The sequence below is a fragment of the Triticum aestivum genome, chromosome 6B (genome assembly GCF_018294505.1).
Source record: "Triticum aestivum cultivar Chinese Spring chromosome 6B, IWGSC CS RefSeq v2.1, whole genome shotgun sequence".
In the NCBI taxonomy this organism is placed as follows: Eukaryota; Viridiplantae; Streptophyta; class Magnoliopsida; order Poales; family Poaceae; genus Triticum; species Triticum aestivum.
The window spans coordinates 305,163,638-305,176,027 of NC_057810.1; the positions used below are offsets into that span (position 1 = coordinate 305,163,638).

The 12,390-nt window shown below is 51.2% G+C and overlaps 1 protein-coding gene across 1 annotated transcript; it reads left to right on the forward strand.

Moving 5' to 3' along the window:
• Positions 1-9,702: 9,702 nt before the first annotated feature.
• On the forward strand, positions 9,703-11,955 carry LOC123137026 (cytochrome P450 711A1). Its single transcript, XM_044556560.1, has 2 exons — positions 9,703-10,214; positions 10,318-11,955. Exons 1-2 carry the CDS (start codon positions 9,955-9,957, stop codon positions 11,669-11,671), a joined length of 1,614 nt encoding a protein of 537 aa, XP_044412495.1. The 5' UTR covers positions 9,703-9,954; the 3' UTR covers positions 11,672-11,955.
• The last annotated feature ends 435 nt before the right edge of the window (positions 11,956-12,390 follow it).

A 12,390-nucleotide genomic window follows, 5' to 3' on the forward strand; every position in this document is an offset into this window, starting at 1 on the left:
AATTGATAAAAAATACAAAGACAAGGAAAAAATCAAGTAATAAGCTAACGCCGCAAATATTGAGCCACGAGTTATTTTCCATTGTAATTTGATTAATACGTCAAGGCATACTTGTACAAGTAATGCGATAAGCAAGTAAGGCTGTTTGACATGCCATGACCAAGGGCGAGCTACGTGCGGGTATTCAAAACAGGTATAACGATCGTTAGCAGAGACCACCTGGGGGTTCCCTTGTACGTCAAAGCTCCTTACCTCCTTGGTGTATCCGTCCCGTGATGGGTCCGATGATTAGGTTATCAGAAGAGCCCCGAGAAGAGAGAAACCTAAAATGAAAAAGAAAAAGTGAAGGTATGTGGATCCAGGGGCGGTTGAGCCGCATTATGGACCACGGTCTAGTTGTGCCTCCGTCCATGCCCATGGTATTTTGAGTGCGTAGTTATGTATGTGCGGCACGAATGTCACCGCTTGATTGGGACTGGGACGGAGGCCAAATTGCTAGTCAAGCTCTGGACGAGCTGGATAGTCCTGCTGCAGAGTAGTTCGGACTCGCTTGACGGTGTCCGGGGGCTTTACTGCCGAACTGAGGTTCTACCTAAGAAGGCTACTCTATACTTCTGCTGCAAGGGCCGCGGTGTGCTCCTCAGTACGGGGGGAGTGTTCCGTATTTCCGTTGACCGTTATGACACCGTGTGGTCCGGGCATCTTGAGCTTGAGGTAGGTGTAGTGCGGCACCGCATTGAATCGAGCGAATGCGGTTTGTCCGAGCAGTGCATGATAGCCACTGCGAAAGGGGGCGACATCGAAGATTAACTCTTCGCTTCGGAAATTATCCGGGGATCCGAAGACCACTTCCAGTGTGATTGAGCCTGTATAGCAGGCCTCTACACCTCGTATGACATCTTTAAAGGTGGTTTTTGTGGGCTTGATCCTTGAGGGATCAATACCCATTTTGCGCACTATGTCCTGATAGAGCAGGTTCAGGCTGCTGCCACCATCCATGAGGACTCGCGCGAGGTGGAATCCATCAATAATTGGGTCAAGGACCAATGCGGCTGAACCGCCAAGACAGATACTGGTTGACGTCCCTGAGTGCACGCTTGCGCTCCCTCTTGGGGATGTGGGTGGAGTATATCATGTTCACCGTTTTGACTTGGGGGGAAACTTCTTCTGTCCCCCTGTGTTCGGTGGTCGGGGTTCCTCGTCATCATCATCGCTTTGCGGCCCTTTCACCTTATTATCGGCATTTAACTTGCCGGACTATTTGAAGACCCAGCATTCCTTGTTGGTATGATTGGCTGGTTTATCATGAGTGCCATGAATTTGGCATGGTCGATCTAGTATGCGGTCCAAACTGGACGGGCCCAGATTGTTTCTCTTAAATGGCTTCTTCCGCTGACCGGACTTAGAGCCACTAAATCCGGCGTTGACCGTTGTGGCTTCGTTGTTGTCACCGTTATTTCGACGCTTGTGCCTATTGCGTCGGGGCTTGCCGTTGCTGTTTCTGGCTTCAGAGGTGCCAGGTTCGCTTGTATTGTTGTTGCTACGGGCTAGCCAGCTTTCTTCGCCCGCACAAAAGCGGGTCATGAGTGTCGTAAGGGCTGACATGGATTTCGGTTTTTCCTGGCTAAGGTGTCCGGCCAACCATTCGTCTCGGATGCTGTGCTTAAAGGCCGCTAGGGCTTCGGTGTCCATACAGTCGATGATCTGGTTCTTTTTAGTTAGGAACCGAGTCCAGAATTTCCTGGCTGGCTCTCCGGGCTGTTGGGTTATGTGACTTAGGTCATCGGCATCCGGAGGTCGGACATATGTGCCTTGGAAGTTGTCGAGGAAGGCGTCCTCCAATTCCTCCTAGATGCCGATGGAGTTTTCGGGCAGACTATTTAACCAGTACCTAGCTGATCCCTTAAGTTTGAGCGGGAGGTATTTGATGGTGTGAAGATCATCGCCGCGGGCGATATGAATATGGAGAAGCAAGTCCTCAATCCATACCGCGGGGTCTGTTGTGCCATCATATGATTCGATGTTCACGGGTTTAAACCCTTCTGGGAAATCATGTCCCATTACTTTGTTAGTGAAGCAAAGGGGGTGTGCGGCGCCTCTATATTGGGCCAAGTCGTGACGTAGCTCGGATGGAATTCGTCTGCGGTTTTCGGCCCGAACGTGGTTATGTTTGTCATGTACAGCCAGATGGCCATCGTCGCGCGTCGAGGCATGCCCCCATGATCCGTAGATTGATCTTGTCTTACCTGCTCTCTTTTCCAAATCGCGTCGTGGGTCATGTGCATGTCCCCTAGCTGTTGTATTTCTGCCTGTTCGGCGAGGTAGTGCGGGCTGGTGTTCGGCTTGAAGTGCCACTTTGTCCCGGCCACGTGGTGGTCGGTCAGCCGTATTGTACCTTGGTAGGACGGGCTCCAGCGCCTCGTCATCGAACTGTGGTAACAGTTTGCGCTCCGGGTAGCTTTTGGTTGGGCGCTCGAGGCTATATTCCTCGGCTGCCAGGACATCAGTCCATCTTTCATTGAGCAGATCTGGATCAGCTCGAAGCTATTGCTGCTTCTTTTTCAGGCTTCTTGAAGTGGCAATTAGCTGACGCTTAAAGTGTTCCTGTTCGGTGGGCTCCTCTGGCACGATGAAATCTTCATCGCCGAGGATTACCTCGTGCTCGAAGAGCGGAAGGTAGTTGCTATCCTCCGAGTCTTTATCTATGGCCTGTTCGCCACGGCTGACTCGCCCATCATCCCGTTCCTCCTGTTCGAAGGTTGGCTCAACGGGGTCTTCATTGTTTTCGGCACCGTTCGGAATGTTGTCCTCTTCTGTGGCGGTGTTGCTGTTTTTACTATGGCGTGGCTTAGAGAGGCATCGCTGACGTCGGCGCTTCGGCTGTATCCTAGGAGGTTTATCCTCGACTAGATTTTCATCATCGCCATTGTTTTCTTTGGGTGTATCCACCATGTATATGTCGTACGAGGAGGTGGTTGTCCATCGCCCTGTAGGCAGTGGTTCTTGCTCCTCTCCGGCATCGTCGTCCATACCGTCGATGTCTTCGGAGTCGTAATCAAGCATGTCGGTTAAGTCATCGATAGTGGCTACAAAGTGGGTGGTGGGTAGGAAACGAAGTTCTTCATCATCCGCTTCCCATTCGAACCGGAGATAGTTCAGCCGAGAGTCCCCTGACAAGGAGAGGGACTTCAATGAGTTTAACATGTCGCCAAAAGGCGAGTGCTAGAATATGTCCACGGAGCTGAAATCCAGGACTGGCGCCCAATCAGGTTCGATGGACGCAGATGCACGCGGTCCGGAACCCATGGCTGGAGACGAGTCCGAGGTTCCGGTGACACAAGCCCAACCTGATGTTGGGTCTGTGTGCGGCTCGAGCGCCGCTAAGTCTGCGGCTTCCGTGGCGGGGTTAAGCTTCCCGTCTTCAGACGACGCGACCTGCTCCGGATCTAGGGCCAGAGCGGTCGCAGGCGTTATATCCTGCGCACGGCCAGATGACAGATCTAGGTCATGTTCATCGTGGTGGCCGGGGACAGCCGTCATGGGCTCGAACCCGTCGAAGATCAAGTCTCCACGGATATTGGCCATAAAATTCAGGCTTCCAAATCTGACCTGATGGCCAGAGGCGTAGATATCGATCTACTCTAGATGGTCAAGCGAGTTGGCCCGCAGTGCGAAGCCGCCGAATACGAAGATCTGTCTGGGGAGGAAGATCCCCCTCTGGACTGTGTTGTTGTAGATGATTGAAGGAGCCATCAAGCCTATCTTCGACGTCACAGTGGAACTCTCAATGAAAGCAGCAATGTCAGTGTCAAAACCGGCGGATCTCGCGTAGGGGGTCCCGAACTGTGCGTTTAAGGCTAATGGTAACAGGAGGCAGGGGACACAATGTTTACCCAGGTTCGGGCTCTCTCTATGGAGGTAATACCCTACTTCCTGCTTGATTGATCTTGATGAATATGAGTATTACAATAGTTGATCTACCACGAGATTGTAATGGCTAAACCCTAGAAGTCTAGCCTATGAGGTTATGATTGTTGTGGCTGAACCCTAGAAGTCTAAAACCTCCGGTTTATATAGACACCGGGGGGGCTAGGATTGTACAAAGTCGATTACAGAGAAAGGAATCTACATATCCGAATCACCAAGCTTGCCTTCCACGCCAAGGAGAGTCCCATCCGGACATGGAACGAAGTCTTCTATCTTGTATCTTCATAGTCCAACATTTCGGCCAAAGTATATAGTCCGGCTGTCCGAGGACCCCTTAGTCCAGGACTCCCTTAGCGACCACCCCAGATCCAGCGAACCCAACCTCCGGACAAGGCGAGGGAGGGGTAGTGGACGTCGACACGGGGAGGAACCACGGCATGGAGGGGGCCGCCAGCACCAGGCGGGGCGAGTGTGAGGGGGGCTAGGGAGGGGAGGGGTGCCGCCACCACAGCGCCAGCAAGGTCGCCCCGGAGGGGAGCAGGGAGGGGAGAGGGAGCGGGGGAGCCATCCTTGACGTCCGTATTCACTATCTACAAAGCCCTGGGATTTCATGCTTTGTGAGTGGTTCATGATTATATTAATTTTCGGTCAGTTTTCCATAAATTAGTTGGGTAAATTCTCTTCTTAATTATTGAATGAGGCAAAACTTTTACCTTTGTTTTAGTAATTCCCAGTTGTCCGGGGGTTTGTAATGTGTCTCATACCATACACGGCGATACACCGAGCTTGGATTGCACCCCGAAAGCCAAAAAACAGAACAAGAACTTGGCTTGCCGGTGGAGTTTGAGCCTATCTTTGATCAACTTCAACAAGTTTCTTATGCAGCGTTTTGAGCTTGCATGTAATTTTCGTTTTGCCAGAGTCGTTAATAACTTATGGCATGGGAGCTAATGCGGCCTTTGTCTTGTGATGTTTTGTTCTGAATGCTATGCTTGTAATAAGGGCATCTCCAAAGCAGACCCACAAACCACCTGCATACGTCTGGATCATGCTGTCCGGAGCACGGAAGCCATCGAGCGGGCCTGTATCGGTCCGCGGCATGGTCCAACCGTACTTTCTCTCGCAAACCGAAGAGGAATGCGGAAGCTTTGCGGGAGCCCGGACACCAGACAGTAGGACTCCGACACCGCCGGCCCACCCATAACCCTTCCCGGACCCCGTGTCTCCATCCTCACCATTTTCTCTCCTTCTTTCTCTTTTGCCTTTGTCGCCGCCCCACCACCCCAGTCGCCACGCCACACCCCTGCCGGAACTCTACGTCTCCGTCACGTCCAACATTCCAACCGGCTCCACCCCGCTTCTCCTTCATCGTCGTTCAACCTCTTTCCTCCGACCGCCCCGCCAGATACCATCCGCTACTATTATACTGACCATGCCTGACAATTGTTCGATGAATTACCGAAGCTAGAAACAGTTTTTGCTTCTTCTTTCTAGCAATGGATTCCGATTTGGAGCACATATACGAGCATTATGTTGAGTCTTCTAACGAGGAGGCTACTCGGATGAGGTGGCAATGATGCAGGTGGTCCTTGAAGACACATAGTGTGCAGAGGAGCATGTTCTCAATTTCAAGGGTTCAATCAAGGGCCATTGAGTGCTCAACCGCAATAGGGCTCGCTGACACTGATGACCGACTACTTTGCCTCGGATGCGCTCTTTGCTGACCATTTTCGTTGGTGTTTTCGGATGCGCAAGAATGTCTTCGATCGTTTGTACCATAGCGCCCAATCTAATGATGACTACTTCTTCTTGAAGAAGGATGCCATGAGAGCGATTGGCTTCTCTGGCTACGAGAAGTGCACGGCCGCACTACGAATGCTTGCATATGGCACAGTCGTTGATCACGGGGCGAGTACCAACGGATGTTTGAGAGCACATGTGGGGATGTCGTGGTCAGGTTTGCAGCTGCCGTGATCGAGATGTTCAGACCTCAGTACCTGAGAGAACCAACTGTGGCAGACACCAAGAGGCTCTTGGCAATCTCAGAAGCAACATGATGGTCAGGTTTGCTTGGATCTCTTAACTGCATGCATTGGAAATGGAAGAACTGTCCAAAGGCTTTATAAGGGCAATATCACGGTCAAGTTAAGAAGCCCACCTAGTTAGCCAGAAAAAGGCTCACTTTGCCCAAAGACAAGAAGAATTTAGAAAGGATGTTGAGCGTGCATTTGGAATATTGTAGGCTCGTCTTGCAATTGTTTGTGGACCTGCTAAACAATGGGATACGGAGACCTTGTGTGAGGTGCTGACATATTGTGTGACCATGCACAACATGATCGTCGAGAATGAGGGTGACGATGCTGCTGCAGCTCTAGAATTTGAGAACATATGGGTGATCCTATCCAACTTACAGACCAGAATTTGGCCACACTTGAAGAGTTTATTCAAATGGATCAACAAAATCAGCATCGACCAACTCACGAGCAGCTGAAGGAATATCTAATTGAGCATCAGTGGGCGGTTTAAGGGGACAACAATGTTGGCATGTAATATTTAAACTTTTCAAAATTTAAAATTAGTGTTGCATGCGGCTATTTAACGTCTGCACTCTATGTATGCGGCTATTTGATCATGCGGACTTAAAAAAAAAGAGGAAGGCCGGATGCCCGGATGTATACGACCACAGTTGGATGGCAGCCTCCCGCATCCATGTCAGCAGACGGATGTGGGGAAAAAATTGCAGGTTACCGTTGAAGATGCCACCATCAGGTTTAATTTACCCCTGAGTTTCCTTTGTATCCTTCTCTCTAACAACTAACAACTACGAGTTTTAATAAGAGCATATGAGGCACTGGAGAAGAGATAAAAACAAAAGAGTAATAAGCGCCGGCGCACCGGCCCAAATTTGGGCCGGTCACAGCCCAGGCGTTGGATGCGTCCACGTACAGCCATCAAATCTAGGCTTCTCGTATCATTTTCTCTCGAAAAACAAATCTGGTCACGCCAGCAGAGAACAGGAGCAGCGGCGCCGCAGGCACTCGCCCTGGATGACCACCTCCCACGCCACCGCTTCACCGCTGGCCGCCGGCGGCCACCACCACTTCGCCGCCGATCGCCCTCGCCGGTGGTCGGTGCCTCCCATGTGTTTCTTGTCGCCTTCGCGCATGCAACATTGAGTGCTTGCAGGTTGCAGTCAAAAATTGCCATGGTTGCAGCTCTGGCTAACGACGGGGTGCAGCTCCGATGGCGGCGATCGCCGGCCGTAACACCCCATGGACGAGCAGTGTACCTCCTCTTCAGTTGCTGGTCGCAGGAAAACCGCCAGCCGGTCGTAGCAAACGCCGACAACAGTTGCAGCAAAAAAACGAGATCGTCGTTCGCCGCCGCTGACCGTCGTAGCAACTCGGCTCGCCGGTTCCAGCAAATTTGAGACATGGTTCCAGCTCGTTGTGCCAGTTGTAGCAAAACATGACATTGGATGTAGCAAGACACGACGTTGATTGTAGCAAAATCTGCGACGACATTTTGCATGATGAAGAAAAACGTGATGCCGGTTGTAGCAGTGCGGGGCGGCTGGTCGTAGAAAAACACGACGTTGGATGTAGCAAGTTGTGCGATCGATTGTAGCAAAAACACCGAGATGTCATTTGTGCGATGAAGCAAAATGCAGTGCCAATTGTAGCAATGCGCGGAGCTGGTTGTAGCACTTTGCGACGTGGTTGTAGCATGTAGCTCTGTCGAAGGTCGGTTCCAGCAAATCTCGCACGCATCCCCATCGCCACGTGCCCGTTGAAGCTTTTTCTTGCGTCGGTTGAAACTTTTTCCCATGCTGATTGAAGCTTTTTACCACCATTGACGCTCGTTGCACAGGGTTGTGCTCGTTGCACATGGTTCCATGAACTAGGGCCACCAGTCATCATCATAAAAAATGGATGTAGCAAAAAAAAACTCGCGCAAAAAGACACCAAGTTGCAGCAAAAAATTGTGGTCGTCGCCGTCCCAAGTCGCACCTCTTCCATGAATTGATCTAACAAATTTTCTCATCGCTCGTAGCAAAATCCGATTACATTTGCAGCAAAAATCGTTTTCCCCGTCGTCGCGGGTCGTAGCTCCACCATGAGTCGATGCAGCAAAAAATATCATTAGTTCCAACATGCAATCATTGTGGTCGTAGTATGCAGCAGCACGTGATGACCCAACAAAGGGTAACGCTGAAGATAAGAAGAAATCTGAACGAGGAAAGCTGGACGAGCGGCCGTGGTGGGCCAAGGCCACGTGATGGGCTAATAACCACATGACGGGCTAATAAAAAAACAACAACGCAAACATGGATCGCCCGATTCTTTTTGGGGTTGGTCGCTGTGATCGAGCGGCGCACACAGGACCGGCCTAAGCTTCAGCCGGTGCGCCGTTGCTAAACGATTCCCAAAACAAAAACTGGATACACCAACAACACACACAACATATCTTTTTTTTTTACCATATTATAAAGAAAGGATTGTTTCTCCAGTTTTTTTCGTTCATGATGGGACACACATAATTTTCGTACGTCCCAGGCTTCGTACGTCGCAGACCTTTCCTGGTGTGGGAGTTTTCTCGTTCTCCTGATTCGTTTCTGTCAAAAGAAAAAACACAGGACGCACAGCGCCGCAATGGGCCGGCCCATTAGCGTACAAACAACTTCGCCAGTAAAAGAACTTTCAAAAAAAATACCGCTACACAAGGAATCGTAACCAACCGCTCATACTAGAGCACTCAAATATTAACCATTAGACTATACAAGACTAGGTGTTTAATTAGCACCATGAAATTTTCAATTAAGTACATAGTCGCGCCAGATACAGAGAGGAATTTTTTTAAGTGAATATATTTAAGAACGTGAAAACTTTGCAAAGTTGTTAATAAAAATTTTAAGGCCAAACATTTTTTTAAAGAACAATATTTGTCTTTTACTTTTTTTTAAACCTGAGTATTTTTTAAAACACAAACAATTTATTAAAACTAGAAGGTACTGTTGTGATTATTTCATGAATTTGCAAACATTTTAGAAACACAAATATTTTTTAACTTTAAATTTGAAAAGGTAAACATTTTTGTAAACATGTTTTTTCTAAACTGGGAGGTACTGTAGCTAAATTGTTTTAATCTATACCTATATTAATAAAACTTGGCGAATATTTGAAATATGCCCACATGATGCTTTGTTTTACTTTATTTTATTAGACTAGGGATATGGAAGGAATACTTTTCTTTATCGTGTCTTCACGTACAACCAGTCTTACTCGGCCAGTGACTCCCGTCAAAATGCATGAGGAGTCCAACTAAGGTTTCATGGTCTATCTGACACAAACTACTCAATTTATACGATGACACAAACATATATTATGTGCAATGTTTTTTCCTATTATATTAGCCAGATGATAAAAAAAAACTATGTTCAACTCTCTTGATCTTCATCGGGCACGAAGGCAGCTCAACAATCCAGCTATTAGACCTTGCCAACCTTGGTTAGTGACAATTGGTATTACGACCACCGGCGACGAGGACAGCAAAGACGACAAGCGAAAACATGTGTCTGGTGTTATATTGAAATGAAGGATATGGACCTGAGGAAGAGGTATTAGTCATGTTTATCCTATTATGGGCATGAGGATGAGGTTTTTAGCCATGCTCAATGATAAAGACATGTAGGGGCCGTTTTCTCCCGTTGCAATGCACCGTCCAGCCGAGACCAAAACCAACACGTCGTCGACGCAATTCAAAGGCACCGCACAATTCGAGACTGCACAACGCTGCGAAACCTGGCAGAGAGCCGGAGACACCCCTGCTGCCACAGACATCATGATTTATTTGCGGGGAGCCACAGACAACATCTGACCAAGACGACACTGAAGACAGCAACGCCGACGACGAACGCCGCTTTATAAACTGGCAGGCACGAGCAACACGAGCCAATGCAGAGACCAGACCCAGACCGAACACTGATAGGCAGCCACACAGCTCCTAGCTCCTTCTTCCTCCATCTCCATGGAAGGCACCAACTGCTCCATTGCTCTGGAAACCGCAGGCCATGCCGCGGCACTCGGCACAAGCGCGCCCGCACTGCTCCTCCTGTCTTGTGTGGCCGTGATCGGCGCGTTTCTGGTCTACTTCTACGCGCCATTCTGGGCCCTCAGGAGGGTCCCGGGGCCTCCAACCAGGTTTCCTCTCGGCCATCTCCATCTCCTCGCCAACCACGGACCAGACGTCTTCCGTGCCATCGCCAAGGAGCACGGCCCCATCTTCAGGTAGTAGTAATGTTATATCCATCATCATCATCATCTTCTTCTTCTTCTTCAGGTGCCATGTAATGGCGTTCCAAAACATGGACGTGATGCTCGATCGGTGCAGGTTTCACATGGGGAGGCAGCCGCTGGTGATCGTGGCCAACGCGGAGCTGTGCAAGGAGGTGGGCATCAAGAAGTTCAAGGACATCCGCAACCGGAGCACCCCGCCGCCGACGGTGGGGTCGCTGCACCAGGACGCGCTCTTCCTCACCAGGGACTCCACCTGGTCCTCCATGAGGAACACGGTGGTCCCGCTCTACCAGCCGGCCCGGCTCGCCGGCCTCGTCCCGACGATGCAGCCCTACGTTGACGCGCTGGTGGACAGCGTCGCCGCCTGCCCGGACCAGGACTGCGTCCCCTTCTGCCAGCTCTCGCTGCGCATGGCCATCGACATCATCGGCAGGACGGCCTTCGGCATCGACTTCGGCCTCTGCAAGAAGGTCGCCGCGGCGGACGGCGGCGAGGACGTGAGGGGGTTCCTGGAGGAGTACAAGAGGTCCATGGAGTTCATCAAGATGGACCTGTCCAGCTCGCTGTCCACCATCCTCGGGCTCTTCCTCCCGTGCGTCCAGACGCCGTGCAAGCGACTACTGCGGCGGGTGCCCGGCACGGCGGACTACAAGATGGAGGAGAACGAGCGGCTGCTGTGCCGCCGCATCGACGCCATCATCGCCGGCCGGCGCAGGGACCGCGAGAACAGCGCCTCCCCGCCGGGCGCCGCGCTGGACTTCATCGCGGCGCTGCTGGACGCGAGGGAGAGCGGCGCCAGGGGCCTGGCGCTGGAGGACAGGCACGTGCGCGCGCTGGCGTACGAGCACCTCATCGCCGGGACCAAGACGACGGCGTTCACGGTGTCGTCGGTGCTGTACCTGGTGTCGTGCCACCCGCGCGTGGAGGAGAGGCTGCTGGCGGAGGTGAACGCGTTCGGCGGCGCGGCCACGGACGCCGACGACCTCCAGGGCAGGTTCCCGTACCTGGACCTGGTGATCAAGGAGGCCATGAGGTTCCACCTGGTGTCGCCGCTGATCGCCAGGGAGACCTCCGAGGAGGTGGAGATCGCTGGGTACCGCCTCCCGAAGGGCACGTACGTGTGGCTGGCGCCGGGGGTGCTGGCCCGCGACGCGCGGCAGTTCCCGGAGCCGGAGGAGTTCCGGCCGGAGCGGTTCGCGCCGGAGGGGGAGGAGGAGCGAGGGCGGCACCCTTACGCGCACATCCCCTTCGGCATCGGGCCGAGGGCGTGCGTGGGGCACAGGTTCGCGCTGCAGCAGGTGAAGCTCGCCGTGGTGCACCTGTACCGACGGTACGTCTTCCGCCACTCGCCGGCCATGGAGTCGCCCATCCAGTTCGACTTCGACCTCGTCCTCGGCTTCCGCCACGGCGTCAAGCTGAGAGCCATGAGGAGGACGAGGAGGGACTGATCGCCAGGCCCTTCCACGTGAATCATTATCCCCAACCACAAGCATGCGCATGATACGACGGCTTACGTGGCGAGGTGTGTGTGTGTGTGAGCTGAGTTTACATCATGTATAGCTAGCTAGGTGGCCAGAGGCGGGATATGTCGGCGTGATTAAGCTGCTAATATTCTGATTAACTAGCTACAAGTTGTTTAAGAAACGGTAATCTGAGATGTGCGGCTAGCTCTTTTGTGCTCAATAAGAAACCAACGCTGAAGGGATCAACTTGGAACTATCAGTCCGATCAACTTGGAAACAGGCAATCCCATCAATTTTTCGATATTGGAAGTTGTAAATGTGCTGCGGAAATTGATTTGCACGTAATCGTACTATTACCAGATCAATTGATTTGCAGAAGTGTTATCAGATGCGAGCATGGATTTGGACAATTTTAGACAAATGAAACTAACACCTTGATCTGCAAGAATACAGTAATAAGATGGATCAACACTGGCACTGTAGGAATGTTGATCACTTGATTTCTTGCTTCACTTAACAGTTACTCCTCCTTCTGTTCGAAAATGCAAGCAATTCTAGTAGTTTTGTCCAACTTCTTCTCAGTTTGACCGAGTCTGTCAAAAAAATGTACTGCCAAAATCCTTTTTTTTTCCTATAAACTTGGTCAAAGTGACTAAACTAGAACCACTTACTTTCGGATCAGAAGGAACATTAACAGTTATCAT